This window comes from Myotis nattereri, assembly GCF_964212035.1.
Source record: "Myotis nattereri genome assembly, chromosome: 10".
Classification (NCBI taxonomy): Eukaryota; Metazoa; Chordata; class Mammalia; order Chiroptera; family Vespertilionidae; genus Myotis; species Myotis nattereri.
Genome location: NC_138085.1, coordinates 29309508 through 29329574, shown reverse-complemented (window position 1 = coordinate 29329574; position 20067 = coordinate 29309508). Strand labels below are relative to the sequence as shown.

The following is a 20067-nucleotide window of genomic DNA, read 5'->3' as shown; positions in this document are numbered from 1 at the left end:
GCATTTAAAGGCATGAGGCTAGATGAGATCATGATGTTAGAAGATGGAAGGGAGCAGAGGGCCAAACAGAGCCTTATAGCACTTTAACATTTAAAGATCAAAGAGCAGATATTTTACTTTTAAGTTGTGATAGAACCACAGGGTAATATATGTTTTAAAAAACATTACATATTGTTAGGAATGTATATTTAAAGGATAACAAGCTCTTGACTTGTGCAGTACCTGAGAAAGCTTTCATCATGTTTACCACTGAAAGTACATGCTATGGGAGGAAAGATTTTTTTTTCACGTAAATTAATGGTGATCTGTGAGTTATAATTGCTTGAAAAGATTTTTCGGAATCAGTACACAGGGAGAAAAGGTGACAGAAGAGAGTGATCAAGTTCACTAGTTCCCACAGATGTTAAACAAGATAACACTTCTTAAAGCAGCGGTTCTCAACCTGTGGGTCGCGACCCCTTTGGGGGTCGAACGACCCTTTCACAGGGGTCGCCTAAGACCATCGGAAAACACATATATAATTACAGATTGTTTTTGTGATTAATCACTATGCTTCAATTATGTTCAATTTGTAACAATGAAAATGCATCCTGCATATCAGATTATTTACATTATGATTCATAACAGTAGCAAATTACAGTTATGAAGTAGTAACGAAAATAATTTTATGGTTGGGGGTCACCACAACATGAGGAACTGTATGTATTAAAGGGTCGCGGCATTAGGAAGGTTGAGAACCACTGTCTTAAAGGTTAAAAAGTCAGACTATAAAAAGATATGGAAAAAAGAACTCTCATCTGCTGCTGGTGGAAATATATACTGGTAAAACCTCTGTAGAGAGTAATTTTGCAATTCTAGAATAACTTAAATTCAGCTATTCCACTCTGCGTATATAACTGTCCTAAAGAAACCACCTGACGTGTGCAAGAGTGAAAAGACATTCACAGCAGCACTGTTAGTAACAGCAAAAACTGGAAATAGCCAAAATGCTCATCAGTGGGGGAAACAAAAATAAAATATGACACACCCATATAATGGAGTACCATCCACTAGTTAAAGTGCGTATTTATCATTGAGTATATTTCAAAAGTACAACGATACATGGTACAAAGATACCGAATGGTGTATATGGTATAATACCATTTATACAAGTTTTAAGATTCATGATAGTGGTTTCCTCTAGGGAGGTTGAGAGAGAAGGGAATGGAATTGGAAAGGTATATTAAAGGCGCTTCAAGTTTAGTAATAATGTTTTATAATATAAAAACTGAGGCAAATATAACAAAATATCAAATTTTATTGGTTCTAGGCAATAGGTACATAGTATCTACTATATTATCCTGTATACTTTTACTTTGCAATTGGGGAAAAAAAGAGACTATGCATACAGTGCTGAATTCCTAGGTGGGGTAGGGGAGAGAAGGCACAATAAGCAAAATGTTTTCTGATATTGATTCAGTAACAAAAATAATGAAAAAATTTAAAATAAGTTTCTCATGGTCAACTGAACATGCATCTTTTCAGCATGTTGCATAAAAATAGGGAATATGAAAATAGGGAATAAACATGAAATGTTCAAAGCTGGCTGTAAAAGGCAAGAATATTTTACTTGAGCTTTCAAAATGACAGATAAGCCCAACCTGTGTGGCTCAGTGGTGAGCACTGACCTATAAACCAGGAGGTCACAGTTAATTCCTGGCAAGGGTACATGCCTAGTTTATGGGCTCAATCCCCAATAAGGGGTTGTAGGAGGCAGACAATCGATGATTCTCTCATCACGGATTGATGTTTCTATCTCTCTCTCCCTCTCCCTTCCTCTCTGAAATCAATAAAAATATATATTTTTTAAAATGACATAAGATTAAACTATTTCTTTTTTTTTTTAAATATATATTTTATTGATTTTTTACAGAGAGGAAGGGAAAGAGATAGAGAGTTAGAAACATCGATGAGAGAGAAACATCGATCAGCTGCCTCCTGCACATCTCCTACTGGGGATGTGCCCGCAACCCAGGCACATGCCCTTGACCGGAATCGAACCTGGGACCTTTCAGTCCGCAGGCCGACGCTCTATCCACTGAGCCAAACCGGTTTCGGCTAGATTAAACTATTTCTTCATGGTACTGAACACTTGGTTTGTTCAAAGGCATAGAGATAAGTGATATAGCCAGTATTGAACGAGTCTAAATACATTACTCTAGGGCTGAAATAACAGTTTTTAAAAGTTAAAAAGATGTGGCCGTGGCCGGTTTGGCTCAGTGGATAGAGCGTCGGCCTGAGGACTCAAGGGTCCCAGGTTCGATTCCGGTCAAGGGCATGTACCTTGGTTGCGGGCACATACCCAGTAGGGGGTGTGCAGGAGGCAGCTGATCAATGTTTCTCTCTCATCAATGTTTCTAACTCTCTGTCCCTCTCCCTTCCTCTCTGTAAAAAATTAATAAAATATATTTTTTAAAAAAGTTAAAAAGATGTGGTACAAAGAGTTTGTCACATTTTTACTCTTTCCCAACCCATGATTATTTTCGTCAGTATCTGGAGAAAGAAACTGATGATGTAGTCATTACACATGCTAGTATTTAAAAGCTACATCCAAGTGTTAAATTAAAACTGAACGTAAAGAAATACCTTCAGAGCTAAATACAATCAAATAATGGATTAGGTAATAATTTGGAACCAGCCTTTAAAATGAAAATTCAGTCTTCTAACTTTTGAGTGTGACGTGCTCATCAATGTAGTATCTGACAGAGAGTTGACAATACTCTTTAGTGAAAAGTTTCTCCATAATTTCTGAGCCCATACTAAGTATAAATTTCTGACAGTCACTTGCTACCATTCTGAGCAACTATAGTTCTGCATTAAGATGTCTTCATTTAACAGAAATTAAGTAAGAACAGAAACCAACTGGATGCAAAGTTTAACTATGATTCAACTCTCAGGTCACTCTATAACACTGTTCACATGAGGAAATACATTCTGACTTTTAAAAAAATATATCTTTATTGATTTCAGAGAGAAAGGGAAAGATAGACACATCAATGATGAGAGAAAATCATTGATTGGCTGCCTCCTGCACTCCCCCCACTACTGAGAGCTAAGCCCAAAACCCAAGCATGTGCCCTGACCAGGAATCGAACCGTGACCTCCTGGTTCATAGGTCAATGCTCAACCCCTGAGCCACGCCAGTCAGGCACATTCTAACTTTTAAACAAAGCAGTTTTATGTGTAGACTGCCACTACTTCAACAACACTGGCAAAAAGAAAAGTAACAATAAAACTAATGATAGTAATATTTTGCATTTTATATAACACCCAAACTAAGACAATGATAAAAAAATAAAAATTATAGCCCTGGCCGGGTGGCTCAGTTGGTTGGAGCATCATCCCATGCACCAAAAGGTTGCAGGTTCAATTCCCGGTCAGGGTATATGCCTGGGTTGTGGGTTCGATCCCAGTTGGGGGGTATACAGGAGGAAACAAAAAAATGTTTCTCTCTTTCTCACTTCTTGTTTTGACTAGGTGGTGGTAAGGCAATGGCCTTCTTACCCAGCTGGTTCTTCATCCCCATGAGTACAGAGTTCATGTGAGCTTTGGATGCATAGAGCTTGCTTACAGCTTTCCTTGACCTGATCATTTCCTTGGCCAGGACCACACAGACGTCTTTCTGACCCTTCTTGGCAGCATCTTTCACAGATCGTTTCACTTTTTCTTCTTCTCTTTGAATATCTAAATTTAAAGCAAAACAACAAAAATTAAGGGTAAACCCCTTAATTATTGGTTCTCAAATCTGTTCTTACTGTGATCTAAATATGTCTGTTAAATAGGAAAACAGAATATAAACAAAAGTAAGCTAATTAATGTGATGGGTATTTGTTACTTCCAGATACAACGTTAAAGTAATTTAAGAGTAAAAGTAAAAGTTGCCCGGCCAGTGTGGCTCAGTAGTTGAGTGTCAACCTATGAACCAGAGGTCATGGTTCAATTCCCGGTCAGGGCACATGCCCAGGTTGTGGGTTCAATCCCCAGTGTGGGGCATGCAGGAGGCAGCTGATCAATGATTCTCTCTCATCATTGGTGTTTCCTTCTCTCCCTCTCCCTTCGTCTCTGAAATCAATAAAAGACATATTTAAAAAAAAATAAGTCTAGCAAATTTTTCATTTCAATTATTATTCCTTTAAGCTGCTGCTTTTCTTTTTGGTTTCTTTGCATGTTTTCTATCATTTAGTGATATTCCCATTTTGTTCATACATACTTTTCTTAATTTTGTCCACATCTTACTTTATACCTCTTTAAGATGGCTGTGTTAAAGTCTTTGTTTAGTAAACCTGTCATCTAGTCTTTCTCAGGAAAAATTTCTGCTGATTTACTTACTGTTGAATGGACAATACTTTAGGTTTCTTTGTATGCCTTGTGATTTTTTGTTAATGGGACATTTGAATCATCACATAACTCTTGAAATTCTACCACTTCCCCAGAACTTGCTATTTTTAAAATTTTTATTGTCATAGGATATCTGTGCTGAGAATCAGCTTGAGGTGTAAACTTAGACTTCTCAGGTCTTTTCAGAGTGTACATCTTTCCCTGGGCATGCACAGTGACTTTCTTCTATATTCTTTTTATGTGGTTGCTTTGAATCTTAGTCCTGGATGTTAAAAATGTAAAATGGTACAGTCCTGTGGAAAACACTACAGTTTTTCAAAATTTAAATACAGAATTACTATTTGACCCATTTCTGGGGTATATACACAAAAGAATTTAAAGCAGGGACTGAAACAGATAATTGTACACTCATGTTCATAACAGCATATTCACAACAGCCAAAAGGTAGAAATAACCCAGATGTCCATTATAGATCAATAAACAAAATGAAGTACATACATACAATAGAATATTATTCAGTTTTAAAAAGGAAATTCTGATATATGTTATTACATGGATGAATCTTAAAAGCATTATGGTAAGTAAAATAACCCAAATTCAAAGAAAAATATTGTTTGATTCCACTTTTATGAGGTAACATAACAGTCAAATTATAGAGACAGAAGGTAGAACAGTGATTACCAGGGAAGGTGGGAGAGGGGGAAATGGAGAGTTACTGCTTAATGGTACAGAGTTCAGTATGGGATGAAAGATTAGTTCTGGAAATAAACAGTACTGATGGTTACACAGCAATGTGAATAGACTTAATGTTACCGAACTGTACACTTAATTAAAATTGTCAATTTTATGTTATGTATATTTTACTGTAAGAAATAGAAGCAGCAACAAGAATATTATAATCCATTTATAAACAAATGCTTGTGTGTAAGTGCAACTATAGACAGACATATATCTGGAAGGGATGATCACCAACATGCTCTCTCTCAATGGTTCTCAACCTTCCTAATGACGCGACCCTTTAATACAGTTCCTCATGTTGTGGTGACCCCAACCATAAAATTATTTTTGTTGCTACTTCATAACTGTAATTTTGCTACTGTTATGAATCGTAATGTAAATATCTGATAGGCAGGATGTATTTTCAGGGGTCGCGACCCACAGGTTGAGAACCACTGATAGGATTTCAGGGTGATTTTAACTTTCTTATTTATACTTTTCTGCCTCAATATGTATATTATTTCCTTTATAGCTGGGGGGGGGGGGGCAGGCTGTGTTCATCTCAGAGAGGCAACATGAATGATCTAAATTGTGATATGCCTTGGTATGGTTTTGTGTTGATCCTGTTTGAAGAATTGCTTGTATCTCTGTGTTTGCAGTATTCATCAGTTATCATTTTATCTGACTCCTCTCCTTCTGAGACTCAAATTACATGTTGGACAACTTGATATTGTTCCACAGGTTCATTCTTTTTTAAAAAAAACTTTTTCCTCTCACCTGGCCAGTGTAGCTCAATGGTTGAGCATCAACCTATGAACCAGGTCATGGTACGATTCCTGGTCAGGGCACATGCCTGGGTTGCAGGCTTGGTCCCCAGTGTGGGGTTTGTAGGAGGCAGCTGGTTGACGATTCTCCCTCTATCTCTCTCTCCCTCTCCTTTCCTCTCTGAAATCAATAAAAATATATTTAAAAGTATTTTCCTCTCTGTACTATAGTTTTAAAAGTTTGCATTGGTATCTTCAATTTCACTGATCTTGTTTTCTGTAGTGTCTAATCTGCTTATTAAACCCATTCAGTGACATTTTTATTTTATTTCAGATCTTTTATTTCTAAAAGTTTCCACTTTGCTCTTTTCTTTTTTTAACTTTATATATATTTTTTATTTATTTCAGAGAGAAAGGGAGAAGGAAAGAGAGACCGAAGCATCAATGATGAGAGAGAATCATTGATTGGCTGCCTCCTGAACGCCCCCCACTGGGGATCAAGCTATCTAAAATTCTTGTCTGCTTTCGATCATTATTGTGGGTTTTTTTAGTCTATTTATACTTCCTGATTTTGATTCCCACTGTCCTGCTTCTTCCCAGTAATTGCTAAGTGTCTAAATTTTTTGTTCTTCTTGTAAAGAGCAGCTTTATTTGGAAGACAGTTAAACTGCCTGCAGATCAGGTTTCAATACTTGAATTTAAGCTATTGCTATGGACTTATGGGGGCCTTTAATCTAGGGCTATTTAGCCTTAATATCAAGACATAGCCCTTCTGGGGTCTCTATTAACTGTACCAGATGTTCAAAAAGGTCTTATTACTGTGTGGGATCAGAAGTCTACCATCTCTCAATTCCTTGTTAGTGCTGGGACTTGTTTAGCCTATAGCTTCCTAGTAGTTTGTACTGTCCTCAGTAATTGTTCTTTGCCCAACCACTTGAAATCTCATTCTAAGTATACAGGGCACAGTATTCAGCCAGAGACTAATGAGACCCCATGCAGCTGTGTGGGGCTCTTTATCTGGGCAATGCCCTTCTCTCTGATACACTGGCCCACAAAGTCCAGCCACTGCAGCCTCCCTGATCCCCATTCTGTTTCCCCAACTCAGTGAGACCACCATGCTCTGCTTAGAATCCCCTTCCATGTACTATGTATGGTCCAGAAAGTTGCTCCAGGCAGAAAATCAGGGACATACATATTAGGGCTCTCTCCCTTTGTTTTCCTTCTTTCAGTGATCAAAATTCTGCATTGCCAGTTGTCCAATGTTTGCAAACTTGGATTTCATAGACTCTGTTCAGTTCTTTTTTTTTTTTTCTTTTTTTTTTCTTCCTTTTAATTAAATCTTTATTGTTCAGATTATTACATTTGTTCCTCTTTTTCCCCCCCCAATAACTCCCCTCCTCCCAGTTCCCGCCCCACCATCCGCCCTCACTCCCCACCCACTGTCCTCATCCATAGGTGCACGATATTTGTCCAGTCTCTTCCCACATCTCCCACACCCCTCTCCCCCCCAAGAATAGTCAGTCCATCCCCTTTCTATGTCCCTGATTCTATTATAATCAACAGTTCATTCTGTTCATCAGATTATTTATTCACTTGATTCTTAGATTCACTTGTTGATAGATGCATATTTGTTGTTCATAATTTGTATCTTTACCTTTTTCTTCCTCTTCCTCTTCTTAAAGGATACCTTTCAGCATTTCATATAATCCTGGTTTGGTGGTGATGAACTCCTTTAGCTTTTCCTTATCTGTGAAGCACTTTATCTGACCTTCAATTCTGAATGATAGCTTTGCTGGATAAAGTAATCTTGGTTGTAGGTTCTTGGTATTCATCACTTTGAATATTTCTTCCCACTCCCTTCTGGCCTGCAAAGTTTCTGTTGAGAAATCAGCTGACAGTCGTATGGGTATTCCCTTGTAGGTAACTGAGTTTCTTTCTCTTGCTGTTTTTAAGATTCTCTCTTTATCTTTTGCTCTTGGCATTTTAATTATGATGTGTCTCGGTGTGGTCCTCTTTGGATTCCTTTTGTTTGGGGTTCTCCGCGCTTCTTGGACCTGTAAGTCCATTTCTTTCACCAGGTGGGGGAAGTTTTCTGTCATTATTTCTTCAAATAGGTTTTCAATATCTTGCTCTCTCTCATCTTCTGGCACCCCTATAATTCTGATGTTGGTACACTTGAAGCTGTCCCAGAGGCTCCTTACGTTATCCTCGCATTTTTGGATTCTTTTTTCATTTTGCTTTCCTGGTTGGGTGTTTTTTGCTTCCTCGTATTTCAAATCATTGACTTGATTCTTGCGCTCCTCTGGTCTGCTGTTGGGAGTCTGTATAGTATTCTTTATTTCAGTCAGTGTATGCTTAATTTCTAGTTGGTTCTTTATCACAACATCGAGGGTCTCATTAGATTTCTTGTAGATCTCATTAAGTTTATCGGCGGCTTCTAAACAGTTCTTGAGAGACCTTAAAAGTGTGGTTCTGAACTCTAGATCTTCCATTGACAATTTTGTCCTGTTTCTTTGTCTCCGCATTTTGTTATGCTTCCTTGGTGCACCCCCTAGTGGTCTTTGTGCAGTCTTATAGTTAAACCTTGATTGTTGTAGCTAATACCAGGGAGGGTTTGACCTCCAGGCCAAGTGGCTATGAGAATCAGCTGTTTCTGCAGTGAGAGAACTTCTGTCCTCTAGGGAGGTGCTAATCTAGCCTTTGCCTGAGGCTATCCGGCAAATGCCTCTATGTAGGGCTTGGGCGGGGCAGGTCACACAGGATCAACAGGGTGGGCCGGAGAGAGCAGTTATGGCGGCTCTCAGTCCTGTCCCCAGGGGCTCTGCCTCTCTGAGTCCCAGCAACAGCTGCAAACCTCGAAGAGAAAGCTGCACTCGCTCTGACCGAAGCCAGACAGTCCCGCTTCTCCCGTTTGAGTCTGGGTCCCTAAAGACTCGCCTGTATCTGGAGCTCAGAGTCTGCGACTCCCTCCCGATTGAAAACGCCAACCCCGCACCCTCCGCCGCCAGCCCGCTCCGCGCACTCCGCACCTCAGAATTCGACTTCAGCACTGCGCCTCCTCTGAGTGTCCGTATGCGTTTCTCTTTCCTCCTAGTTGTAGGACCTCCACTCAGCCAGCGTTCCTGTGGTTCTGGGTGATGTCCCTTCCGTTTTCTGGTTTCACTTTTGAAGTAGTTGTTCAAAGCAGCAAACTCCGGCGTTAACCTATGCCGCCATCTTGGTTCTCCTCCCTGTTCAGTTCTTTATTTATAATGAGAGTGCAAGTCTGAATCCCTCACTCCACTGTGGCTGGGAATGGAATTCCCCTCTCCAATTCTTTTTTTAAGAAGGTGACATTGGGATATTTTTATGGTATTAATTTTACTCCAATCATGAAAGTGTTAAAAATCATAAAAGTTTTAAATGTCATTATCTCTTTGCAAGTCACCTTAATTTTAAATGATACCCAACGACAATTTACTTATATATTTTCCTCAATTTACAGCCATGCTTAGAGTAGTGAAAATGGAATTGCATTCCTTACTTATGTAACAGTTTATTTAATTTGCATTCCATAAAATCATCCTATCTAATAAAGAGGTAATGTGCAAATTGACCATCACTCCAACACACAAGATGGCCGGCAGGGGAGGGTGGTTGTGGGTGATCAGGCCTGCAGGGGAGGGCAGTTGGGAGGGACCAGGCCTGCAGGAGAGAGCAGTTAGGGGCAACCAGGCTGGCAAGAGAGGGCAGTTAGGGGTGACCGGGCCAGCAGGGGAGGGCAGTTGGGGGCAACCAGGCCGGCAGGGGAGGGCAGTTAGGGGTGACCAGGCTGGCAGTGGAGGGCAGTTAGGGGCAATTGGGCCGGCAGGGGTGCAGTTAGGCGCTGATCAGGCTGGCAGGGGAGTGGTTAGGGAATGATCAGGCAGGCAGGCAAGCGGTTGGGAGCCAGTAGTCCTGGATTGTGAGAGGGATGTCCGACATCGGGCCTAAACGGGCAGTCGGACATCCCTTGCGGGTCTCAGATTGGAGAGGGTGCAGGCTGGGCTGAGGGACCTCCCTATGCACGAATTTCGTGCACCAGGCCTCTAGTTTCTTTGTAAGTAGAGTTTTCTTTAGTTCTTTATTATTAACTAGTGGCCTGGTGCACGAAATTCATGCATGGGGGAAGGGTGTTCCTCAGCCCGGACTGCACCCTCTCCAATCTGGGACCCCTCGAAGGATGTCCTACTGCAGGTTTACAGGGATCGGGCCTAAACAGGCAGTCGGACACCCTCTCGCAATCTGGGACTGCTGGCTCCTAACTGCTCACCTGCCTGCCTGACGGCTTGCTCATCCCCAACTGCACCCCCTGCTGGCCTGCTCACCCCCACCTCCCCTCCCCACTGGCCTGCTCGCCCCCAACTGCCCCCCTGCTAGCCTGATCACTCCAAACTGCACCCCCCACTGTCCTGATCACCTCCAACCGACCCCCACTGATGGCCTGCTTGCCCCCAACTGGCCCCCCTGCTGGTCTGCTTACCCCCAATGGCCCCGCCCTCCACCAGCCTGATCACCCACAACTGCCCTCCCCTCTTGGCCTCGAAACCGCCTCTACCTCAGCCCCGCCACCATGGCTTTGTCCAGAAGAACGTCAAGAAGGTCTCCTGGAAGGTCTCCCAGTCTAATTAGCATATTACCCTTTTATTAGTTTAGATAGAGGCCTGGTGCAAGGGGGGGTCGGCTGGTTTGCCCTGAAGGGTGTCCTGGATCAGGGTGGGGGTTCCTGAGGGGCGTGGGGCAGCCTGGGCGAGGGGCCTGTGGTGGTTTGCAGGCTGGCCACGCCCCCATGGGGTGAGAGTCCCTGCTGGGGGGGCGTGGCCAGCCAGGGTGAGGGGCTGAGGGCTGTGTTTAGGATGGGGGGTCCCGCTGGGGTGCCTGGCCAGCCTTGGTGAGGGGCTGATGGCTGTCTGCAGGCTGGCCAAGCCCCCCAGCAGGGACCCTCACCCCATGAGGGTGTGGCCAGCCTGGGTGAGGGTCTGAGGGCCATTTTCAGGCTGGCCACACTCCCTTGAGGGTGGGAGTCCCTGCTGGGATGCCTGGCCAGTCTGGGTGAAAGGCTGAGAGCCGTGTTCAGGCTGGCCACACCCCCTTTAGGATGTAGGGGTCCCGTTGGGGTGCCTGGCCAGCCTTGGTGAAGGGCTGATGGCTGTTTGCAGTCTGGGTGAGGGGCTGATGGCTGTTTGCAGGCTGGCCAAGCCCCCAGCGTGGACCCTCACCCCATGAGGGTATGGCCAGCCTGGGTGAGGGGCTGAGGGCCATTTTCAGGGTGGGGGATCCCCGCTGGGGGGCGTGGTCAGCCTGGGTTAGGAGCTGAGGGCTGTTTGCAGGCTGGCCACACTCCCTTGAGGGTGGGAGTCCCTGCTGGGATGCCTGGCCAGCCTGGGTGAAAGGCTGAGGGCCGTGTTCAGGCTGGCCACACCCCCTTTAGGATGGGGGGTCCCGTTGGGGTGCCTGGCCAGCCTTGGTGAGGGGCTGATGGCTGTTTGCAGGCTGGCCAAACCCCCCAGCGAGGACCCTCACCCCATGAGGGTGTGGCCAGCCTGGGTGAGGGGCTGATGGCTGTTTGCAGGCTGGCCACACCCCCTTCAGGATAGGGGTCCCCACTGGGGTGCCTGGCCAGCCTGGGTGAGAAGCTGATGTCTGTTTGTAGGCTGGCCAAGCCCCCAGCGTGGACCCTCACCCTATGAGGGTGTGGCCAGCCTGGGTGAGGGGCTGAGGGCCATTTTCAGGCTGGTCACACCCCCTTCAGGGTGGGGGTCCCCGCTGGGGGGCGTGGCCAGCCTGGGTGAGGGGCTGATGGCTATTTGCAGGCTGGCCATGGCCCTGGGCAACCCAGGCTCCCAGACCCTCCTTGAGCAGAGGCCACAGCAGCTGGAAGCAGGTATCTGGGATTTGTTTATCTTCTATAATTGAAACTTTGTAGCCTTGAGCGGAGCCCACAGCCAGCCAGGGCAGGTGGGAAACTTGGCTTCCTCCATTACCAGGGGCAATGCAAGCCTCCTGTTTGCTCCAGCTCCGTGGCCACTGCCATCTTGGTTGGGTTTATTTGCATAGTTGCTCCTGATTGGCTTGTGGGTGTGGCTTGTTGTGTGTAGCAGAGGTACGGTCAATTTGCATGTTTCTCTTTTATTAGATAAGATGGCTCAAAACAACACATTTATTCTTCTATAATTCTGGTGGTTAGGAGTCTGAAAAATCAATGTGTTGGAAGGACTGTGTTCCTTCTGGAAGCTTCATGGGAGAAGCCACTTCCCTGTCTTTTCTAGCTTCCAGAGGCCAACTGTGTTCTTTGGCGCATGGCCTGTTCCTCCATGTTCAAAATACATCACTCCAATACCTGGTACTGTGGTCACATCTCCTTTCCTCTCACTTTCCTCAACATACTGCTTCCGTCTTATAAGGACTTGGTGATTAAATTGGGCCCACCCAGATAACCCAGGATTATCTCCCCACTTCAAGAGCCTTAATTTAATCACATCTGCACATTCCCTTTTGCCACGTAAGGTAACATATTCCCAGGCTGTGGGGATTAAAATGTGGACATCTTTGGGAGGACATTATTCTGTTTACCACAGTATGTGAGCACCTGCTTTGTTTCCAATGTTGAGCTCTAGAAAACCAGAAATGAATGAACATGATCCCTCTCCCTTGAATAGCTGAATTCCAGGCAAGAGAAAGATTTAGTTCTAACAAAATATAAAGTTTCTTTGAGTTCATTAGGATTAGTTTTTCTTATAATTATTAGAAAGCAAATAGAATAATTATAAATAATATAAGAATCAACTATGTTTTGAAGCAGCTTATTTTTATGAACTAATGCAAAATACACTAAGGGAATGAGGGAACAGGAGACATAAAATGGTAATTTACCTCTTATTTGCCTGTCAACAACTCTCATTTCCTTTCTTATCTTCAATGACCACTCATTGACCTGGGAAAGATTTTAGAAAAGGAATTATAAGAGAAGCCAACCTCCTAAGTCACCAAATTTTAAAGAATTTTATATTAATTCTATATTTATTCCAGTACTAAATAAATAAAGTCATTTTCAAAAAAGAGTTTTAGGGCAAATTCCATTTTTCATCTATTTAATCACAGTACATAGAAGTCCCAAGCTATTCAAAGATTCCTATCTGAAGGTAGGCAGTAAAAAGCATTTTATACAAAATCGCAGAGAGAGTTCAGTACCCTGCAGGTACATAAAGATTTTGCAAGAGCTGCATGGATATAGAGAGGTTTTAAGGGTATCAGATTTTCAACTCCGACAGATAATTATTTCAAACACTGCTCTGCCTGTGTCACGAGAGTTCACCTTCCTTCCCCTTTTCCCTTTTAACAATGCCTTTTCATTTCACAAAAGAAAGATAGTCCTCTAACCTATGTGTCTTATTACCTTGATATATTTCCCTGAGAGGCAAAATCCCTAAAGCAGTAAATATAAGGGCAACTGGAAATGCTGGTATAAGTGTTGAGGCAGTAGTGAAAATGACTGACTCTAGTGATTATCAAATTCTTATGCAAGTATAAAGTGTTTTCCAATTCTTCAGTTTCAAAAAAATTGAAGGAAAAACTGAATTATCAACTGATAAATCACTACAACTAAATTTTACAGTAAATCACACTATGTGTGTGTTTTTTTTTGGCATATGACATAGAAATTCAAAGAACTGAGTGACACAGACATAACAAAATGTCCATCACCATCTACTTATTTATATTAACAACTAGAGGCCCAGTGCATAAAAATTTGTGCACTGGGGGGGGGGGGCGGCGGGGGGGGGGGGGGGGTCTCTCAGCCCAGCCTGTGCCCTCTCGCAGTCTGGGACCCCTCGGGAGATAATGACCTGCTGGCTTAGGCCTGCTCCCGGGTGGCAGAGGGCAGGCCCAATCCCTAGGTGCAGCCCCTGGTCGGGCTCAGAGCAGGGCTGATTGGGGAGTTGGGGCGCTGCCCCCTGTCATGCACAGAGCAGGTTGGATCGAGAGGTTGCGATGCCACCCTCAGTCACGCTCAGGGTAGGGCCGATTGGGGGGTTGGGGCACCAGCCCGTCACACTCAAGGCAGGGTCGATGGGGAGGTGGCAGCGCCACCCCGTCACGCACAGAGCAGGGCCAATCAGGGGGTTGGGGCGCTGTCCCCTGTCACGCACAGAGCAGGGTCGATCAGGGGGTTGGGGAGCTCCCCCCGTCATGCACAGAGCAGGGCCCATCAGGGGGTTGGGGAGCTCCCCCCGTCATGCACAGAGCAGGGCCGATCAGGGGGTTGAGGAGCTCCCCCGTCACTCACAGAGTAGGGGCGATAGGGGAGTTGGGACACCGCCCCCCGTCACACACAGAGCAGGGCGGATCAGGGGGTTGGGGCGCCGCACCCTGTCACACTCAGGGCAGGGCTGATGGGGAGGTTATGGCTCTACCCCGTCACACACAGAGCAGGGCCCGTGGGGGCGGTTGGGGCTCCACCCTCTATCACCCACAGAGCAGGGCCAATCAGGGGGTTGGGGCACCGCCACTGTCACACTCAGGGCAGGGCCGATGGGGAGGTTATGGCTCTACCCCGTCACACACAGAGCAGGGCCTGTGGGGGGAGGTTGGGGCACCGCACCCTGTCACACACAGAGCAGGGCCGATCAGGGGGCTGGGGAGCTCCCCCCTATCAGGCACAGAGCAGGGCTGATCAGGGGGTTGGGGTGCCTTCCCCTGTCATGAACATAGCAGGGCAGATAGGGAGGTGACACAGACATAACAAAATGTCCATCACCACCTACTTATTTATATTAACAATGTTTCTCAGCTCTTATGTCTAACAAAACATAAAATAGGACTTTCTTTCTGCTTGTAGCACCTCACAATGAGGATATCTCATGTACACCTGCAGCCATGCCATCCGACGGTCCTCTGCAGTTGGGGCAGGTCTTAGGACACAAGAAAACTGCCAGTGCCCTGGCACATGGCAAACGGGGCACCTGCCTCGTTAGATGAATGGGTGCTCCCTCAACATGATCCAACCACACCCTGCAACACAAGCTACTGGAGCCTGCTCTGACTCTGGGCAAGGAACAATGAGCTGGCTGTGTCCATGGGAAGGGTGGTGGTCACGCGGCCCAGACTTGCAGCCCAGACTTATGCAATCGGCCAGTCCACCTCGAAAGCCCTGGTGGCCTATTACCAAAAACATGTGGATAGGCTTCCAAGAAGGAGATCAAAGACATTCTCATCCAGTACGACCAGACCATTCTGGTAGCTGCCTGCCTCCACAGCAAACCCCAAGAGTTCAGGGACCCTGGTGCCCATGATCACTACCAGAAATTCTATCAAAAAGGCCATCATGAAGATCAGGATTCACCTTTCTAATAAAAATGGTTGTGAGAGTTAACGTTAAAAATAATAATAATAATAATGAAATAAAACAGGAATAAAATTGATGTTGAATTCTTCAGCCTTCATTCATGGATACATGAACTACATGGCACTAAAAAAATCCATACTATTAAGAGAAGATGTATTTCCAATAAATTTGACTCTTAATTAAAATCATTATTTAACAAAATCTGTAAAACATTTATTATACAACAACGATAGTAACTCCACCCATAAGAAATATTAAAGCACTTAAAGCTGTTTGGTTATACAATATAAAAAACTTTAACATTAGGTTTATATATACGTTTTTAAGTGAAATTCACATATCACAATTAGCTATTTTAAAGAGTACAATTCAGCGGTATTTCGTGCCTTCACAATGTTGTGCAATTAACCGACTCTCTCCAGTCTCAAAACTTTTTCAACATGTCTAAAGAAAACATTTCTACATTTTTCTTCTATATTTTTTAAAGCCCTTTAAATAATCTCTTCCTATGTCCCCTTTCCCCCATTCCTTTGCAACCACTAACTGGCTTTTTATCTCTTTCGATCTGCTTATTTTGAGTATTTTATTTAAAGGAATCATACCATTTGTGGCCTTTTATGCCTGGCTTCTTGCATTCAATATATTGTTTTTGAGGTTCATCCATGTTATATATAACATGTACCAATACTTCAGTTCTCTTCTATGGCTGACGTATGTATATACCACAACCTGTTTATCCATTCATCTGTTGATAGACATTTGGGTTGCTTCCATCTTTTGGTTACTGTGAATAATGCCATTATGAACTTTTTGTACAAGTATTTGAGTGCCTATTTTCAATTTTGGGGGATATATACCTATGTGTGAAATTGCTGGGTCATATAATTCTATGTTTACCTTTTTTAGGAATGCCAACGCTGTTTTTTAAAGGGTCTTCATAATTTTACAGTCCCACCAGCAATTTGCAAGGGCTCTAATTTCTCCATATCCTTGCTGACACTTATCTTTCAATATTTTTTACTACAGTCAAACTGCTGGGCCTGTTAAGCAGTACCTCAATGTGGTTTGATTTTCATATCCTTAATGACCAAGGAAGTTGAGTATCTCTTCGTGCGCTTGTTGACCAGTTGTGTACTAGTATCTCCTTTGGAGAAAAGTCTATTCATGTCTTCTATATTTTTTAAAGTTCAGTTGTCTGTTATTAGGTTCTTTATATATTAGAATTTTACCAGATATATAATTTGCAAATATTCTCTCCCATTCTGTAAGTTATCTTTTCACTTTCTTGATAATGCTCTTTTATGCACAAACGCTTTTAATTACGATGAATTCCAATTTGTTTTTTCTTTTGTGGTTTGTGCTTTTGGTGTCATAGCTAAGAATCCATTGTCAGATAGGAGGAGGTCATGAAGATCTACCCCTATATTTTCTTCTAAGAGCTTTATGGTTTTATGTCAAAGACTTTAATTTAGGTTTTTGATCCATTTTAAGTTTTTATATTTGGAGTGAGGTAGGGATCCAGCTTCATTCCTTTGCACATGGATATCCACTTGTCTCAGCACCATTTACTATTCTACCCCCATTGGATGGTCTCGCACTCTTGTAGAAAATCAAATGGCCGTAGGTGTATGGGTTCACTTCTGAAATCTCAATTCTAGTCTATGGGTCTATATGATGGAGCTGTCCAAATTTGTTTTTCATTTTCATTTTCATTACTGTTGTGGTTATTCGGAGTCTGTTGTATTCCATATAAATTTAAAGATTAAACTCTTCTATTTCTGCAAGAAACAGACTTGGAATTTTGATAGGCATGACACTGAATCTAAAGATCACTTTGGGTGGTACTTCTATCTTAGCAATATTGAGTCTTGCAATCCATAAATTTGAATTTTCTTCCAGTTTTCAGTGTACAAATGCTTTACTTTCTAGGTTAAATGTATTCCTTATTTTCTTTTAAAAATGTTTATTGCTAGTGTTAAAAAACAAACAAACCCTGATATTGTGAAACCTGCAACTTCTCTTAATTCACTTATCACTAGAATTTTTGAAGTTTTCTATATATGGAATCATGTCATCTGCAAATACATAGTTTTACTTCTTCCTTTTCAAAATGAATGCCTTTTATTTTTCTTGCCCAATTGCTCTGGCTAGGACTTCTAGTACAATGTTGAATAGTAGTGGCAAAAACAGGTATCTCTGTCTTGTTCCTAATTTTAAATATATTTTATTGATTTTTTACAGAGAGGAAGGGACAGAGATAGTTAGAAACATCGATGGGAGAGAAACATCGATCAACCGCCTCCTGCACATCTCCCACTGGGGATGTGCCCGCAACCCAGGTACATGCCCTTGACCGGAATCGAACCTGGGACCCCTCAGTCCACAGGCCGACGCTCTATCCACTGAGCCAAACCGGCTTCGGCTGTTCCTAATTTTAGAGAAAAGCTTTCAGTCTTTTACAATTTAGTAAAATGTTAGCTATAGTTTTTCATAAATGTTTTTGATTATGTTAAAAAGGTCCCCCTTTTTCCTAGTTTTTTGAGTGCTTTTATCATTAAAGAAATGTACATATCTTTATTACAAGAATAATAGAATTACTACCTTATTTCAAGCATAAAAGTATTACATTAGAAGAAATCTATGTGGTGAAAGTAGAATGGAAAGTCTCCTTTCAAGGAGAAAAAGAATAATATAAAATGTCTAACTATAAATAAAAACTTGTGCATGTATAGGGTGTCCCAAAATTCACGCAAGTAATTTTGATAGAAAACACAGGTTTATAATTAAAAATTGTAAATTTTTTATTGATTCATAAAGTATACAGTATAGGGTTATGTATGGAATAGCACATCGGGTAAATGGCCTCCACGGCTTTGCTGGCACATACTCAAAGCCGTGATCTTCATTGTCCCTGCTCCTGGGCCATAATTGGTCCTTGGTAATGCTTATCAAATTGAAGGGGTTGAAATCAAAGGGCAACAGATATTAGAATCTGATCCAATAAACCAAGTAAAATTAGGCTTTTATTTTTTGTTGTTGTTGTTGTTAATGCTCACACAAAATTCAAATCTTGCGTGAATTTTGGGACACCCTATATATTTTAAATAAGTATTGATAGGAATCAAATTGCCATGATACTTTTAACAGATTGATGCAACAATTTTATTTAAACAGCATATTTATAGCATGTCAAAAATGACATGCTATGTAACTCTATTTAAACTTACAATAAAAAATATAAAATACTGATTTACAACTGTATGAGACAGCACACGAGTACTCAAAATTCTTTCAGGTGATAAATTAAGACATTTAAAGACAATGTGATGATCTAAGGAGAACTTTCAGAAATGGCAGGAAAGGAAATCCAAGGTTCATACATTCATTGAAATGTTTACTGAGCAACTGCTATGTGCCAGGAACTGTTTAATGTGTTAGTGATATAGTAGAAGACAAAAGAAAGAGTCCACCTTAAGAACTTACATTCTGATGAGAAGAAAATAAAGACAATAAGCAAATAAACATGTAAATGTATGTACTATGTCAGAAAATGAGGGTTAGGGAGAAAATAAGGCAAGGAAAATAAGAGGAGGGCAGTTGGGGGAGGATTGCTATTCTATATAGGGTGATGAAAGATCAACTGCTAAGGTGACTTTTGAGCAGAAACCTGAAGAAGTCTACAAGGGAGCAATATGGCTATCCACTATGTAGGTGGGGGAGGCGCTGTGTCGTTTTATGTTGAGTGAAAACAAAAGCCACTAAGGGACTAAATAAAAGTGTAATGAAGTTACAGACTAAGGGATGGAGTACAAAAAATGGATTTCGTTAAATAATTTTTGACTGAACTAGTAACATTGATGGGTAAAGCTACTTAAATTCCAGTGATCCTCACATATAAGGCAGTGAATTATATTATAAGGCACTGAGTTACTAGTACTCCTAATCTTGTTTCTTATACAGGTAAATATAAGTGTAGTTTAGATTTTTTTTTCTGGAAAAAATACTGATTGGCTCCATTGCTTCTACTTTCAATTGCTAAGGATAGCGAATCTACTGGAAGCAATGCACCAAACTGTAGCAGCTACTAGAATTCTAGGAACAATGCCTAGGGAAAGTTTCACAACTCAAATTTAAATCTTAAAATGAGACAGAATGAACTAGTGCCCTTAAGCATGTTTTCAGTAGCAGAATCTTTCAAATATGTCTAACATGGTACTCTACAGATATAAGAAGTATTATGTTAATACCACATTTAATCATGTAGATTTGTATTAAAACTTTTACTAATATTAATAAATGAGAATAATCTGTCCTCACGAAAGATAAAACTTTAAATTAGTTGTTATAATGTTATATCAACCTTAGCATCCAATGTATTTCCATATTTGGTTTTACATGTTTACCAGTATTGAGAAAAGTCTAATTCAAAGAAATAAGAAACTACCTTATTGCATCTGTTTATGATTATAGCTACTTAACAGTTTGCCTTTTTTTGTTGTTGTTGTTAACCCTCACCCAAGGATATTTTTTCCATTAATTTTTTAGACAGTGGGAGGGAAGGGGGGAGGGAGAGGAAGAGAGAGAAACATCTATGTGAGAGAGACACATCAACTGGTTGCCTCCCACATGCACCCTAACCAGGGCTGGGGATCAAACCTGCAACCCAGGTAGGTACATGCCCTTCACCGGGAATCAAACCCGCAACCCCTTTGGTCCGAGGGCTGGCACTCTAACTACTGAGAAAACTGGCCAGGACAACAGTTTGCCTTTTAATTTGAGGTTATGAGATTAAATGAATCCAGAAGTTTGAAAGAAAATTCATAAAGAAATGCTTGTCTTAAAATT

General features: G+C 42.1%; 1 protein-coding gene across 2 annotated transcripts in view; it reads right to left on the bottom strand.

Moving 5' to 3' along the window:
- The window catches only part of CHMP3 (charged multivesicular body protein 3), a 46139-nt gene that overhangs the window by 15219 nt on the left and 10853 nt on the right, over positions 1 to 20067 (bottom strand). The window contains exons 2-3 of one of the 2 annotated variants that reach the window (XM_081101020.1): positions 12750 to 12810; positions 3544 to 3723 (exon numbers count right to left, since the gene is read on the bottom strand). In XM_081101020.1, the coding sequence (XP_080957146.1) occupies positions 3544 to 3723; positions 12750 to 12810 (241 nt within the window). The remainder of the gene's footprint in view (positions 1 to 3543; positions 3724 to 12749; positions 12811 to 20067) is intronic. The other variant, XM_081101021.1, reaches the window with a different exon arrangement.